Raw genomic sequence first — 16476 nt, 5'->3', positions numbered from 1 at the left:
AGACAGGATCGTGCAGGAATCAGTTGCAGCCTCTGCAAGTCACTGCTGGGTTTTACAGATCCCCGCCTGAGGTCTGACATCATGCGTGTGAGACACGAGAGGTGTCCCTTGGTGTTTTGATCAGTCCTACAACATAATGTGGTTAAAAAAAAGATATAAAGATATTGTTATGGAAGTCCACCCTGTACCACATGCTGTTCCATCAGCAGCTGGACAGTGGGAGACCAGTCTGGATCATTAAATTCATTTAATGAATTGAAGTGACTTGCAGAGTGAGTTGCCCAATGCGAGGCTGCACCCAGGCATGAGGAATTGAGATTTAACTTGCAGCAGGAACATGGGAGGTGTCAAAGCACGGGAAGGAGTGGGGAACTCAGGCAGGGGGTTGAGGGGGACACTGTGCAATAGCCCACTGCAAGAAATGAAGGTGGAGAGGCAGCTCTTGTCCTACTGAAACAGCACAAACACAGACAGCAGAGAAATGGGCAACACACGAACCAGCTTTGTGCATGACCACAGGTCACAACCAAAGCATCTCCAGAACTCACTCCAGGCCTGTGCTTTTGCACGTGGCAACCCCTCTCTCCAGGCAGCAAACCAAGGTTTCTTCTCCTGATTAACCTTTTCCTTTATTCATTGGACTTGGTGACAGGGAAAAGTACCGGCACCTTTGATGCCGATGTGATTGATTGCGGCTTTTATGAGGTTTGCTGTATTGACACACAGAGTGTATAATTTCCCCCCATTTGAATTTCTAATTCCCTCGATATTGGTTGAATTTCTCGGCTAAGAAAGTTTTCTCGAGTCAAAAGTGTGAGTAATTTTCACATGATCATCACTGCATGAATACTAAAGAGAAGGGAAGAGAGAAGCACGTTAATGACAGTCCCTCTGGAGATGGTCAGGACGTTCACAGGGGTGTCAAGGATCTGCTTGGACAGCAGACTTGCTCCAGCATCATCCCCCAGTGAATCCCATCCTCAGAAGCACCCTCTGTCCCCATCTAATTAAAGATATAAATAATCTTGTGTAGCTTTTTCAAGCAGGTTGGGAAAAGCTCTTTGCACTCTCAGCCCTCGAATATGAAGAATCCACCAGCAAAAGCTCTTTGTAGGCAGAATTTAGAAGGCACAGCCCTGAAATAACACAGATGTTCAGTTAGCACTCTAGAAACTTAGTAAATTCTTTTTCTTGTTAAATTGAAGAGTAGTTTGTTGAGTATGTATTAGGACAAGTGCTTTAGAATTTCCACTTAATTTAAGAAGCATAACTCTTATCATGTCTTAACTTTGTCTCTTGACTGTTGAGGAGGCACTGGTCTAGCAGGAAGAAGTATTTAAATAGCACAAATAAAGTACTGGGAGGTGGCTGTTACTCATCAGCAACTATTCTTCAACTAACTGAGGAGAAACGTTCCTTAAAAAGGAAAAAAAAAAAAAAAAAAAAGAAAACCAAAAAAGAACCCAAACCAAGCTACCAGTAATTTAATCACTTCAAATTATTCTTTGCCAAACCTGCGCTGCAAGACAATTAATTACAAGGAGATCTGGCAATCTTAATTTATTGTGCCATGTCAACCAATTCCGTCCTGTGGCATGCAGCAAGGACCAGGTCAGTCTGAATGGAGGATGAATTGATCATTTCTGACAAGGTTCATTTTGGTAAAATTGTTGTAGTTTTCCCCCCCCCCCCCCCCCAACGACTTTTTGTTCCCCTCTCCTTTTTTGACTGATGTGCTAAGAATAGCCCTTCCTGACTTTGAAACGAGGCTGTTCTTCAGCGAATGTCACAGCCTTGGGTTTTGAAAGAGATTGTGACACTTCAAGGCTTGACAATAGGATGGTTTTGTAATTCAGATGATGCTGGAGCCTCTCCCCCCTGTGTTCAGTTTACAGCAAAAGATGCAAAGGAGAGGGAGGCGACGATCTGGTGCTGGTTTGGGGGTTACACCTCCCACACCCGCTTTTCAACCCCGGCAAGAAAAAGCAGAGGCAGCTGCTGACAGCTACTGGAATGCTGCTCCTTTAGCGGTGGAAAAGGGAGAACAGTTCACTGTTTAGAAGTTGGAGACTGAGCCGGCACAGTCCCAAGTTATTCCCACCAGAGCAGGGCAGGAGAGAAATGCAGGAAGACAATAGATGTGGGCTTTGAGCTCAGATCCCAGGAGGGCAGGTTGCTCTCCCAAGATTTACAGATGCAGATGAAGGCACCAAGCCCTCAAAAGCACAATTAAATCAGTTTTGGACAGGCTCAGAAAGCACGCAGAGGTAGAGGGGCTGCTGAAGTGTCTGGAAATGGCAAAACCAGCCTAAACCAAATGGTCTCTAGACCAGCCCCTCGAGGGCTAAAATTTAGCTGAGTTGTTCTAGATCTCAGTTTGGGGGGGAAACAAAGAGAGGCCCCTTATAAAATGAGGTAGGAACAACAGGAGGAGAAATATTAATGCTCAGATGCTGGGGGAGGGGGGGGGGAGAAAGAAAAAAAGTAAAAAAAACCAGTTTGAAGAGCATTTATCCTTTAATGGTTAGATTTGCTAAATGAGCCGAGATCCTGGAATGGCTGATAATCTCAGGAGGATTGGCATTAGTTTTAGTGGTGCATTTCACAGGGGCTAAACTGGATCTGTCTGCAAATATAAAACTTCAGTAATCACAGTGCTTGGTTTCAAGCCCGCAGTAAATATGCTTTTGACGACTGCAGCCTCTTAGTCTGTTCAATTCATTTCATTTATTATCTGGTGGCCTTTGACTCCCTGAGAACAAGCAGTGCACTGCAAAAGCCTTGAGACACGCTTCTCATTTCATCCTGCAGGCTGTAAAGCTCCCAGGGAAGAGCCAAACACAGATTTTGGGCAAGGCAAGGGCTACGAGGGGCAAAATCATTTTGCAGAGCTGCTCTCCCCCAGAACTGTAACATCCAACTGAAAACTGCATCACAGGCCATCAGAAAGCAGCTGGCACGAATTAGGTGAGGCAGAGAAGTGGACACGTTGTCTGGTGGATGAATCAAAGCATTCCCTCGCAGAGCAGAGGAGAGGGAAAAGCTGCATCTTTTTCGGAGGGAAGTCAGTGAGAGGAAGTAGATGGAGGAAAGGCATTCCAGACAACGAGGTGGTTGCTCACAGGCAGCTCTGACTCTGCAGCCTGAGGAAGAGGTAACTATGGAGATGCTTAAAAAGGGGCTGAAGCCAAAAGGAAGGAAGAGTAAGGACACAAATGTGTGATTGTTCCCTGAGAGGCACGTTGGAAACAGCCAGTTCCAGAGGCACAGCAAGCAGGGCTGGAGAGAACAGAGGGGATGGAGAGGGGAGATGGAGATGAGGAGAATGCTGAACACTGGATTTGTGTCATCCCTGCACCCAGGAGAAAGACATCCCACACACCTGTCAATAACCAGGCCATTATAATAATTGATTTGCTACCGAGCAGGGGAGTCAGCTTGGAAACGTTCTGTTTTCCAGCTGACACCCTAAATTTTGGAGGTGGGTTTAGTGAACTTCAGAGCGTGGAGAACAGAAGGGCCCGAAAAAGCGACTGGAGCAGAGCTGTGAGCTGTCTAAGGAGAGCTCACAACAGAACATGACTCAGTCCCCAGCAGGGGATGGGGTTGGGAACTTAAGGAGAGGGAGAAACAATAAGGTTAAAACTGGAGCTGGCTGACATTTAAAAAACATGGGGTTTTTTTCAACCACAATGAATCTGTGTGGAATTTGTTGTTGATATTTAACAGTCTTTGACGGGGGGGAGGGGGTGGGGAAGCTCTTTTATTATTTTTTTTAAAGATATTTCGTTTTTACTGGGGCATGTACCTCTTTCTCTTCCTCCTCTGTTTGCTGTTTGTCGCATCTCTTAATGGAGTTCAGGGTGGGGAAAAAGAAAAACAACAAAGAAACAAATAAGCCAACCAGGAACCCTGCCTCCCTTCTTTCATATCATCGACGAAAGCAAAATGACATTTTCCATCAGTTCAGCTACTTCCAATTCCCTGAGCCTCGAATTGCATGAGACAAGTAGATAACTCCTCTGAAAGGAAGGGCTGGAATCCCTGAGCTACAGCTCTCAGGTTCAGCCTCCAAAACTATCCCATACATCCAAATATTAAAGCCTGTTGTCAATAGTGGCCCAGTGCCCAGCTGAAATTACTTCCACACACATCCAGAAGCTGCTCTACATTTATTTCACTCCTTGAGGCCCTTTCACATCCCATCTCCATCATAACCAGATAACAGCCTACACCATACAAGGACCCAACTAATCCATAATTGGGGTCTGTCCTTGGTCACCTCAGCAAGAGGGTGTCTCTCTCCTCAGCCTTTGGAAGCCCAGGTTTCTGTGGCTGCCTCTGTCCAGATGGCTCCATTATGTAGCACAGTTGGTAGGATTTGTTATGGATAATGTTGCCCACTCCATCCCAGATGTCTAAATAAACGCAGGCTGAAATCGCCCCGTCAAGGAGGCCAAAAAGCTTTGGGAAGCCCCGTCCTGCTTTGGAATTGGCTTCTGGCGACCACATTCTTTGCTGTTGCCTTTAGTATCTGGTTAATATTTTACCACCCTGCCTAAATAACCAGAACTGAGTGGGCTGGGCACAGCTCAGCCCCCGACAGTTCCCAAGCTCCATAACGAGCCCAGCTCACACGCCTGCACCGACTGCAGCACGTGGTTATGTCTGGATTAATGGATATGGAGGCATCCACTGGGTCAGGAAAAAACATCACTGAAGTGGGTGGAAATGGTAGTAGAGCTCGCTGTGGTTACTGATTTGCAGCATGGCAGTGATAAGCAGCTGCAGGGTGACACTCGTGGCTGGCACGGGTGGTGCTGGGATGGCAGCACGGGTGTCTCGGGCCTCTGGTCACCTCTCAGGGCCGTGGGAACACAACCAGCTCATCCCCAAGGGCCGCTGCAGCCCTTCCCTGCTCACAGACTGCCAGATGTCTCACGCAGCCCACCTCGAGGAGCCCTGGAATCTCACTACTCCGCTCCTCCCACTCCACCCAGCAGCAGTGGCCTGCAAAGTCTGACTCAGAGCGAGCCTCTGGAGTTTGAAGGTCGTGAAAATCCCGTCAGAGAGTAACTCCTGGTAGCTTCTACATCACACCAGGTTTTAAAACTGCACGAGGCAGGTGCTCTCCAGGCAGGAGTCCTCCTCTTTCATCTCCCTATTACAGCTGGTTTCGCTGTGTTGTCAAACTCTGACACCACAACAGCACTGCCCTTCCGTATTTCCCTCTGTGTCTCCTTTATTCATGCCTAAAATTGGGATAAATCCACTTCCTTTCCTGGCCCAGTGGATTCTCACAGAGTTAGGTCACATACACACACAAGGCCATAAAGTGAAACCATCTTATGGCTGTAACAATCATAGCCAGGGGTTTTTAATTTGCCCAGCAGAGCTTTCTGTGCTCGCAGCTCTCACTCCCTCACCACACAAGGCAGCAGAAATGACAGCAGGAGCTCTCCTGCCCAGTCACAGGGAACGGTAAATGCTGCCAGAGAGTGGTTAACGAGCAGGCAAGGGAATCAAGAGCGTGCATAAAACTCACAGATAAACATCCCCCCCCCAAAAAAAAATATCTACGTGGGGGGAAATCACAGCCTGCCTGCGAGCACCGCGCAGGAAGGGGGAGCAGCTCCATCCACCAGGCGAATTGCTCCGTGGGAAAGGGTCCCTCGTTCCTCCTCTGCCTGCGAACAGCACAGCTCGCGTTCACGGTGCAAGCACTGCCCGGTGCAATTCCAGCCGCTCACTCATCCCCCGTGGAAAACGCAGCCGTTCAGCCCGGACTCCCCCGGGCACGGCAGCCGGGAGCAATTCCACGCTCGTTCCCGTCACAGGCGGACACGAGCATCAGCTCGGGACCATCAGGAGCCATCCCAGCAGGAGCAGGGGCAGAGATGCTGGAATGCACAGACGAGGGGTGTAGCCCAGAGCCATGACGACTCCGCAAGCATCCCGCGACGAGCCGGGAGCGCTCCAGAGGCCGGGACGGATCCCAGGAGAAGCTTCTCCCGCCGCATCTGCCAGCCCGGCACGAAGCCAGCGTGTTGTGGCTGTCAGCGCAGGGACAGGAGCCCAGGCACGCGTTCTCCCGGAGCCATCGCTCGAACACGACCGCGGGAAGGGTTTGGGATGGATTTCCCCCCGCCCTCCCCCTTTCCCCAGTGCAAGAGGTTTGTCCTCAGAGACCCCAAGGGCAGGAGGGACAAGCAGGAGCAGCTTCTGTAAGAAGGGAATTGCACCACGGCTTTGCTGGCGTGTGATGAGCTCTGAGTGATTTTGTTTGCCGGCAAGAGACACTTTTTCCTCGATTAATTCTCAATTAATGCTGAAAACTTGCAGCACAGAGAAGAGGGATGGAGCACGGAACCCCCTTTAGTCAGTGGAAACAAAAACCACAAATTTTACAGACTTGCTTATTTTTTCTCACATTTCAAGGCTTTGTGGTCACTGTCCCCATCCCACCTCACCCCCTTATTTTTCACCACCTTCTTGGGCAGGTGTGAGCAGCACTATGTGAGCAATTCCCTTCCTCTTCTGCAGCTAACACAGGCCTCCACATCATTAATTAGGTTCATCTATCAGGCCCAGTAAGTTGGCATGTGACACCAGATCAAATTCTCTTAATTTCTCCATCCCCTGAATACTTTATAGCCATTAATTAGGGGTGTGAGCTGTGTGAAAGATGTTACAAGAGTGAGATCTGGAAACATAGATAAAAAAAGACAGACAGATAAATCACAGGCAGACAGATGCTCATCACACTCGGCTTCCAGTGAAACACAGAACCTTATTTTAGACTCATGGAGAGCAGCAACATCTCTATTAATGATGCAGAAAAACATGAGGGCCTTCTCTTGGTACTTTTATAAGTAATGCATTTCTAGATAAATTCTGACACCCCCTGATTTAAACCCCAGAACAACCAGATTATTCCCACTACAGCTTTAACCACCTCTGTAACCACCCATCCTTGGAGAAATTTTGACCCAAGCTCTAAAATCTGTTTTAGCACTGAAAATATATATATTAAAAAAAAAAAAAAAAAAAAAAGGTCTATACAGGGATTTCTTTTATCATTATTTCAGGAAGGGGAAAAGAAGGGAAGAGAGCTGGCTTTGTCAGTCAGCTGGACTGGTAGCGTGGGAACTTCAGCACAGAGGAAGCTTTGAATTTCAGCCAAGCTGCAGTAACTGTGTAAAACATAATTCCATCAAGGAAAAACTGTCCATAAGGTCAGCTCTTACAGAGATCAAGGCCTGGCTGTAACCCATACTGGCTGGATGAATACACAGATAACTTGCAAAAGGTATTAAAACTAAGCAGGGCATCTTCAGAGGATAAAAATATGAAATGGCCTTCAATAAAGCTTACTATTTAAATGTCAAGGAAAGGGATAAAGCGAGAATTGTCAAGCTCTCTTAAAAGAAAAAAAAAAAGAAAGAAAAAAAAAGTGAAGTTTATTTTGTTCTCCCCTGGAAAATGCAGAAAACACCAGAAAGGGGATGATCTGTGTGAAAAGAAAATGACAGTACAATGGCAACCGAGTAAGACTGGCAGTGAATAAACAGGGGCTGGAAATCAGAAGAAGTTTTCCAAACAGAAGAATAAATTTCTAAAATAAATGCCCTCTAGGAGTAAGAGCTTCACTAAGTTTGAGCCAGAGCTTGTAAATCTTGGGATGAAGAAGTACAGAAAGGAGTTTACAATAGGAAGGGACCAGTCCTGGTGCTCCAGGGGCTTCCTGAGTTTCTCTGTGAATTTTGCATATTATGGTAGTTTTAAAATTCTCTGTTTAATCAGCCAGGATATCTGTGACTGGTAGAGAAGCCCAGATCCATTAAACTCCATATTCTGTGCATTGTTCTATAAATAGGTCGAACATCATGTTCTTCGGTGTTGGAAAAGATTAAACGATAAAGTTCATTTGAAATGATGTTCTGTTGCTTTAATGGTGCCAAGGGTAAGGTAGGATTAAAAGGAGAGGCACAGAGGAGGAGAGGGGAATCTTTCATCTCTGGAAAGTAATGAAGAGGCCCAAAATAAGATCAAGGTCTGACTGTAAGTGGTTCTATCAAATTATATAGGAATATAATGAGTTCTACACTATCTAATTTCCATATGCAGCTCTATAACATCTCCCCCAAAGCAGAAGTGACAGAATATTTAAACTCGCCTCAAAAGCTGTTTAATGTAAAGATTGGAGAGGAAGGAAATTTTAAATGTGCATACTACGTTTCTTAGGGGAAAAAAAAAAAAAAAGGTTAAAAGGAGAAAAAAAATGTAGTTTTAGAGCGTGTAACAGTGCTGTGCCTCCACTGCCTGCCCACTACCAAAGCCAGATGGACCATGGCAAGCAGAATAACAGCTAGTTCTTATTATATGGACCATTTGCTTTTTAAACAGCCATGATTCCACTCAGCATTCAAACACATGTAATAACCCCCAGCCCTAATTTCCCTCTCCAACCTGCTCTGTTAGAGATGGCAAAGCAGCTTCTCGGTGTCATAATCAGGACAGATGATCAGTGGTGCCTCATTATGTTGAGGAAGGCACTCCACAGGCAGTGGATCCGCTTAATGTCTTGTCCACTCCATTATTTTTTAAAAATGAAGGGTTTTCCACGCTCAGCTTGGCAAGGAGGAGCTCCCACAACAGGCTGGGGAGCTCAGCTGAGGAAGGTTCCAACCATTCCCTTCCCAAGTTACATTTGGGCACCCAATTCCCACTCAGAAGTACAGACTGAAGCCTCTGCTGAATTCCCCTCTGAGTTTTATGCTAAAATTAGTCAGAAGTACCACAGACAAGCTCATTTTAGGAAGGTGAGAACACAACTACAAGAAGATACTTTTTTGTCATCCCGTACTCCAAGCCCTGGTGTTAAGCCTGCACAAACTCCTGCTTTAACTCTACAATCTGCTCGTTGCCCTTTCCACATCCTAAAACCAACCACGTTCTTTCCATCCAGAGTTAAAGCCCAGACCCTGAACCAGCCACAGATGCAGAAAAATGCAAGACTTGCTGTAATGTTTCACCTTGAGAATGAAAGTGAGCTATGATTACTTCTGAGAGCAGCTTCATTTCAGCCTCAAAAGGACCAGTGGTGCACACAAACTGCAGCAGCCACCAACAGGTCTATTCAAATTCAAACCACTGATTGTTTAGGAATCAGCATGTGAAGCACTGTTAATTATCTCGTGTGGCTGCCTTTTCTGCCAGGAATCCTCTTAGTGTGGTTTTAGCAGATAAATGTAGGAGGGATGTGGATGGGGCACCTCTAACACCAGGGAAGGCTGAGGGAGCTGGGACTGTTTAGATTAAAAAAAGAGAAAGCTCAGAGGGGTTTTATTGATGTATATAAATATGTTCAGGTATATAAACATACATCTGAATATATATTAAAAATGTATATACACCAATATTTACATACAATACGTATCTATCAAGGTATTCAGGTTTCCCTCTTTGGAAATACTCAAAAGCCACCTGGACACAGGTCTGGGCAACTGGGCGTAGGTGGCCCTGTTTGAGAAGGAAAGTTGGAGCAGATCACCTCTGATATGACTTCCAGAGGTCCCTTCCAGCCTCAGCCATCCTGTGAAGGTTGATTTTAACAACAGCTCCAGTCCCAAGAGGGAGAAGTGGATACAGGACATATTCCTGACACACTCACTCCTTGCTCAAGTACTGAGGAGCTGGAAAGCTGAAGATGTCTGGCAAATATAAAATTATGTCATAGGCTGTAGCTTAATAGTTTATTAGACCACATAAATCAAGAGTGAACGTTATCTCCATAAGAACTAGATGAAAATCATTAATAAATAATAATTAGCTGTTTCCTGAGCCTGCCATCTGGTAAGCAGTTTTCCCAGCCAGCAGCTCCTGCTCCTTGCACTTCTCCCAAAAGATAAAAGATGAACTCAGGCTATTTTTTCCCTCCTCTACCAGTCCCTTTGGGAAGTGCAGATACCCAGGGTGCTGAAATCCTCCCCACTGCACCTCAGCCCTCCACCTGTACGGGTCTTCACTGCTTATTCCAAGCCTCCAGTTTCCCAAAAACCACAAAACCCCAGAAGTTACTGAGCCCCTGCCTTCCACCCTGCTCTCAGAAACACGTGGGCTCCAAGATAACCAAATTAATCATTCGAACCTGTAAGTGGCTGTCATTAGTATTATTATTTTCATCATATAAATTATCTTCCAGATTAGGTCATATGCATTTTGAGATCCTGTGGTTTCCTAGCAACTCCTCTCCCCACTCTACATGCAGACACAGTGTGCTGCTTTCTTTTCCTTTTTTAGACTCTCTGTGCAGGGGTTATATTCAGTAACAGTGATCTCAGGCCTGGCCCTGATGACCTTTAGTCTGTCACATTTAGGGGGATAAGATGCAAATGGCAGCTATCCCAACATCCCCCCCCCCAAAAAAAAAAAAAGTCAGAAAACCAGAGTCCTCCACTTTGGCATCTCTGCCCTCAGAGCAGGAGCACCGAGCCCTGCAGGGCAGGGAGGACAAAAACATACCCACATGTGGTAAAACCAGGCAGAGTCTGGAGGTTCTTAAACCCTTTTTTTTACTGTCAGGCTCGATCGAAGTAGCACATCCCACATAAAGGGGCAACAGGTGCCTAAAGAGCACGCAAAGCTCGTGGCACTTCAACGAGATGCTTTCCAAATAATTCCCCATTCAACACAGACTTTCACATAAAAACCTGAACTGTTGTTTTACACTTGTTTCTAGTCCAATGCAGGAAACTGTCTGGAGGGCCAAACCAATTTTAGGCACCAATTTTAATTAACTTCTCTAGCTGAGTTAATCAAGATATCTACCAAATTTAATCACGATGGGGACGCGGAGTTGGGCGATGTGACGATCCCAGACGATCCTTTGTGGAAGGAGAAATAGGATTAACTTCTGTCCTGCCCCACTGACATTTTTTGAAATAACAACGTCTGTTCTAAACTACAAAAGCTGTGGGGCTTAATTATTTAGATGGCTGGTGGCCCTGTTTCAGAAAGAAAAAGAGAACAGACCTCAGAAATGAACCAGCTTCAGTCCACATGGAGTACAGCTATTAATATTTGATCCCCTGCTAGCCTGGAGGCAAAGGGAATAATGTTCATTACAACAGCCTGAGACTGAATCCACTCGAACAATTGACTGAACTGGAAGTGAGGAGAAAACCTTTCCTGCTACAGGTGAGCTGAGCTGGGGCACTCTGGCAATTCCTCCAGCAGAGGAGTCAATGTTTGGTCAAGAACAGAAAAAAAATGAGGATTTTTAGTGGTGGCCCTCAGAGCCTCCCTGTAAAGATCATTAGTGCATCCAAAATCCAGTCTCAAGATTGTTGAGAAAAGTAAGGAACAGAGACACAAAGGCATATACTTGCATATAGAAGAAATAATTACATTTCCACTAAATTACCAGGAACAGACAGGCAATGGCACTTAACCTAAAAATGGAATATCCTTCAGTCCCTTATCCCCTGCTCTCTCCCCCTAAGTCATATTCAGTAGCAGGAGTTCCTGTGGATTTTTTGATTACAGCCTCAGGCCAGTCTTACTCAGGGCCCAAAGCAACACAGCAGTTTGGGAAAGTTTTCAGAAAAAAAATGAAGCTCCAATTTCACTTTCTCGTTGCATTCTCAGCCTAAATCTTGCAAATACAACCCGTGCCCCTTTCTCAGGGTGACCAGATTGGACCTTGGCCCCAGCACAGAGATTTTGCTCTCAGGTGCTGATTAGGAGCCTCGGCATTAAAATGGGACAGTGAAATCTAGGTGAAGTATAGAAAATAAAGTCAATTTTGGATGTCCCCGTTTTGGGGGAGGGGGGGTCAAAAGACAACCTATTTTTTTCAGACTGGTCATAGTCTGTGTCACCCAATTAAAGCTGCAAACTGGTGCCCTGTGCATGTCTTTGCCTGGGAAACTGTCTGTTTGAGCAGCAGGTCTTGAGGTTAAACAAATCTTCCAACTCTTGAAGGCCAGAGTCACTCACACACTCACAGGAATAGAGTTCCTGGAATGACAGTGCTCCCTGGACCCACTGCAGATACTTTATTCTTCCTACAGTGTCTACCCATTAGCACCTCTAATTAGAAGGCAAAATCACGAGCTCCATGTTATTTAAGGGATTATGCAGCATTTTAAACTACAGCACAATGTAATTATTTTTTAATAGCCGCAGCTATTTCATGTATTTACTTTTAATGGTGTTTGAGTCATAAATTAGCTGTAGAAAAAGGCAAATCAGCACTTGACAGAGGAGCAGGCAGCAACTGAAAAAAAAAAATGAAATGCTAAAAGGAATGATCAAAAATCATCAAAAAGGAAGAGGGAATCATTGTTATTGTTTGCTTTATTCTGGACTGCCTTTTATCATCTAACTTGTCCCCCCGGAGATCTAGAAGGTCAGGGATAAATAAACATGAGGGGACTTGAATGCCTGTGTTGTTGCAGAGTGACTTCTGTCAGTTGGTAAGAGATGTGTATTTTGGGGCAGCCTTATAGTGTGAGATAGCAAAGTTAATAAACTAATACTGCCAATGCAGGGGACAGTCCCCCCTCACTGAGGGCCAGCTGTGTCCCTGTGCTGCTGCAGAGAGGTGACAACAGAGATGTGAGAGAACAGAGCTGGAAGATGAAGAGAGGACCAGACAGCCAAGCACTTTAGGGGGAAGGCGAGCCACGAAAACAACACGAGTGCTCGGTGCTGAACCACACGAAATCCCCCTGTGCCAGGGGTATGCCCAACACAAGGCTCTCAGTGCTGTGCAACTCCCCACCAAAAATTTACAATGAACAAAAACAAAACCCTGCACACCTTGTTTGTCGCCTCTGGAGCTTCAGCTCCTGCAGACCTGTGCTGCTCCCAGCAGCACCTCGACCCCTCTGCCCACCTCTTGCATTCACCCCCAGGCAAGAGAGAGAACCTGACACCTCCTTCCTCCTGGTCCTGTTCTGGCAGTACCACTCACTCAGTGTGTCCCAGGTCCTGACTTGGTTGTCTCCCTCCTCCCCAGAAAGCCCGGCTCGCCCGGATCCGCGTGGCCAAGACCGGCAGCTCCAACGCGTACCTGCACAGCAAACGCAACGGCCTCCTCAACGAAGCCCTGGAGCTCACGGTGAGTGTGGGCGCGCCAGCTCCTTCCACAGACTCCCCCAAGCTCCCCACTTCCCACCCCTCTCCCTGGGCTCACTCCCTTTTCCCCCTCGTGGCCGCTAAATTGCTCGTTATCCATCGTGGCGGCATCGGACGCGGAACGGCGTTGTCGCTGCGTGGAGGCACAGCTGGAACCCAGCTGGATGGGAGCGAAAAGCTCCTGTGGGCTCCTCCTCAGGCTAGAAAAGTATCTGGTTCTCCAGTAACAAGCCCAGTTCCCTCTGTTGGAGCTGGACTGGTTTTTCCAGCCTGGGGTCTGCCCACGCTATAAATATCCACTCCCCTCCAACGTGTAGTAATTTTTTTTCTAAGAGCACAATATAGACTACCTGGTCGTCCCCAAGAGGGCAGGAAAATATTCCCTAGCTCCTGATTGAGGCAGCTTGGTGGTGGGTTTGTTTTTAAAGGCCTCTGGAGGCCTCTGGCTGTTCAGGAGGAGGGAAGTTCTGGGCATGTCAGGTTGCTCAGCAGAACCAGCGAGCACAAGGAGAGGTTGTTGCGTTCAGCCTGATCAGAAGGGGAGAGCTGGGGGGAGTTCAGGCTCTGCTCCCAGGGAACAAGGGACAGGGCAAGAGGAAACAGCCTCAGGCTGTGCCAGGGGAGGGTCAGGTTGGACATCAGCAGGAATTTCTTGCTGGGAAGGGCGGGCAGGCATTGGAAGGGGCTGCCCAGGGAGGTGTTGGAGTCCCCACCGCTGGAGGTGCCCAAGGAAGGACAGGACGTGGCCCTCAGTGCTCTGGGCTGGGGGACGAGGTGGGGATGGGTCAAACGTCAGACTCGATCTTGGAGCTCTTTTCCAACCTTAATGATTCCACAAAATCAAAGCTAACAAACCTTTTCAGTTCATGGTGAAAGCTGCTCCCCAAAGCCCTGAGCCCACTCCCAGCCCAGTTTGGTGGGCACAGCGGAGGGAAGTCGTGCAGCACCTTGTTTTCCACGTAGGAAGGTGCTCAGTGCAGACACAGAAATCTGGCCCTTTACAACTGGAATCGTTTTTCAAGTGACTCCACAAAAGCACTTCACACGAAGCACAGATTTGGAAGGTGGGGTGCCCAGATCAGTTGCTGTTCTCCCCTCCAAAACAAGTTTGATCCTTCTGGCTGCACATCCAACGTTGTCTCCTGCTCTGTGAATGGCAGAAATACCCGAAAAAATCTGTTTCTTGAACCATATGTCGCTGCTGAGCAGCTCAAGAGAAGTTTCTTTATCAAGTAAAGACCAGGCAGACTGGTGAACACCTATTCCAGAACCTTATTCCCAGCCAGGGAAGGCTCAGGGAAACCAACTCTGCTGGGATTCTGCTTTTTCATTACCAGAAACGGGCAAAAAAACTCGACTCAAAAATTTAAAACTTCCTTTCAAGCTTTCGATTTCTGGGGTTTTTGAAAAACGCCGGGAGAACTGAGCAGGGACACTCAGCTTGCACTTGATCTTCCAGCCTGTCATCCCCACAAGAATCTCCTCACTTCTCTTGTCAACCAAAACTCCCTGCCAAGACCACTCAGGGAAGAGCAGCTGACGCACCAGCGCTTAAGTCCAAAAGGCAGGAGGTTGAGAGAAATATTTGGCTGAAAGGGTTCATTTCTTGGCACCTGCCCAAAAATCAGCGGGAAAGGGATCGTTCTTTGTTGGCTACAGAGCTACTGTAGACACAGGAACAAAACCAAAACATTCCTAAAGAGGTTCTAGAGGATATTTTTTTAACCCCTTAAAGATTAAATATAGATATTCAGTAACACCTAGAGCAGTTTTTTTTTTTTTTTTGCAGGGTTTTCTGGGTGCAAGTTGCTTTCTGGGTGGGTTTATAGCTCTAAACCAGAGTCATGGGGTGGTTTGGGTTGGAGGGGACCTTCAAGATGATCTGGTTCCAATGCCCAGCATTGGGCAGGGAATCTTCCACTAGATGGAAGGTTGAAATGCTCACATGATTTCCCCCCCACAGCCCAGCAAGAACCTCAAATCCCACTCTGAAAAGCACTAAATACAGTGTGTATTTGTATTAACTCTGCAAGAAAATATCCCCACCTGAAGGAACTCCCTGTTGAAATAGTCAAAGAATTACCATCCACCTGTGATGTGTGGGATTATATTTTTTTTTAATGCACTAAATTTCTAGATTTTAATTAATTTTTTAAAACAAGAAACTTGCCAAAGCCATGCCTGGCACCTGCACAACCACCAGGAAATGGTCTCTGACTACCTGAGGACCAGCCACATACCTGAATCCAAAGCCAAAACGTCTCTCCATCCCCAGGTAGTGGCATTAATTAATTACAGAACTGCAGAACATCCTCTCTTTACATGACCATTTTAACTCCACGAGGCAGGATTTCATGTCCTCTCATTTTATGGCAGGAGAACAAACTATTCTGAAGGGTACAAAATGTGAATGACAGCATAGTCTAGACAGCCAAATTTTTTAAGCTGTAAAAAATATGAAGGAATGTGACTCCTGCAGTTACTATATTTAGGCACCAAAATATTATCTACATACTGTGCATATTTGTCAGTCAAATTAGGATCAAACTGCTTCAGTGGTCAGGTGCACATCCCATTTTGACACCTTGCCCAGGATTCTTGCTCACAGTAATGGGCTGCACATGGCCAGATTGCCTTAGGGCTGGTTTGTCACCCAGCAGCAATTCCAACTGCAATTACTCCGTGGCCATGACCAGATATTATCACTTCCATCAGCAGCAATCCCACGTGTGTTATTGTTTTACAAGGGCCCAGCTCGTTGCCTGGCACTCCGACGCTTGGAGGGGTCACAAAACAACTGCCCCCACAAAGCAGCCTGGCTGTGGCTCTGCAGTCAAACTAATAAATTGGAAAATAAGGACTGTTCAGGATTCCAGAACATGTGCCAGAATGTCCTTTCATTAGCACCAGAATGAACACACTGACACCATCTTCCGAGGGAACAGCACGTCTTCAGCCTGTGGCCTCGCATCAAAGTCAAGAAAGAGGGAAGGAAAGGATTCATCCAAGGACAGCAGCAGGAAGGAGATCTGCTCCCAGCAAGAATACAGGCTCTTGCTTCACAAACATGTGGATTTGTGGCATTTGCCATCGAGACACGAAGTGCTCAGACTGTTTTCTTCTCATTTAGAGATTTTTATTTTTTTTTTTCCTTGTGGGCTTTATGTCAAAAGTGCTCAAGGGATGGGTGAGCTCCTTCCCATGGCAGAGCCTACATATCCTCTTAGCACTAATCTCCTTGTACAGCCAGCTGAAATTCCCTTGTAGCTGAAATGCTGGGAGCTGTATATCCCAGGAACAGGAGGTTGGGAGGTCTTGTGCCTTTTCACAAGC

General features: G+C 46.6%; 1 protein-coding gene across 6 annotated transcripts in view; it reads left to right on the top strand.

Annotated features, from left to right (window-relative positions):
- Nucleotides 1-16476, top strand: part of KCND3 (potassium voltage-gated channel subfamily D member 3) — a 116299-nt gene that overhangs the window by 90741 nt on the left and 9082 nt on the right. For all 6 annotated transcript variants that reach the window (XM_027895156.1, XM_027895154.1, XM_027895158.1 and 3 more), the window contains one exon: nt 13025-13126. In XM_027895156.1, the coding sequence (XP_027750957.1) occupies nt 13025-13126 (102 nt within the window). The remainder of the gene's footprint in view (nt 1-13024; nt 13127-16476) is intronic.

The sequence above is a fragment of the Empidonax traillii genome, unplaced genomic scaffold (assembly GCF_003031625.1).
Source record: "Empidonax traillii isolate 1590-97213 ecotype Southwest subspecies unplaced genomic scaffold, ASM303162v1 scaffold451:size1465578, whole genome shotgun sequence".
In the NCBI taxonomy this organism is placed as follows: domain Eukaryota; kingdom Metazoa; phylum Chordata; class Aves; order Passeriformes; family Tyrannidae; genus Empidonax; species Empidonax traillii.
The sequence above is the reverse complement of the archived record's forward strand: the minus strand, read 5'-3'. Positions and strand labels throughout refer to the sequence as shown.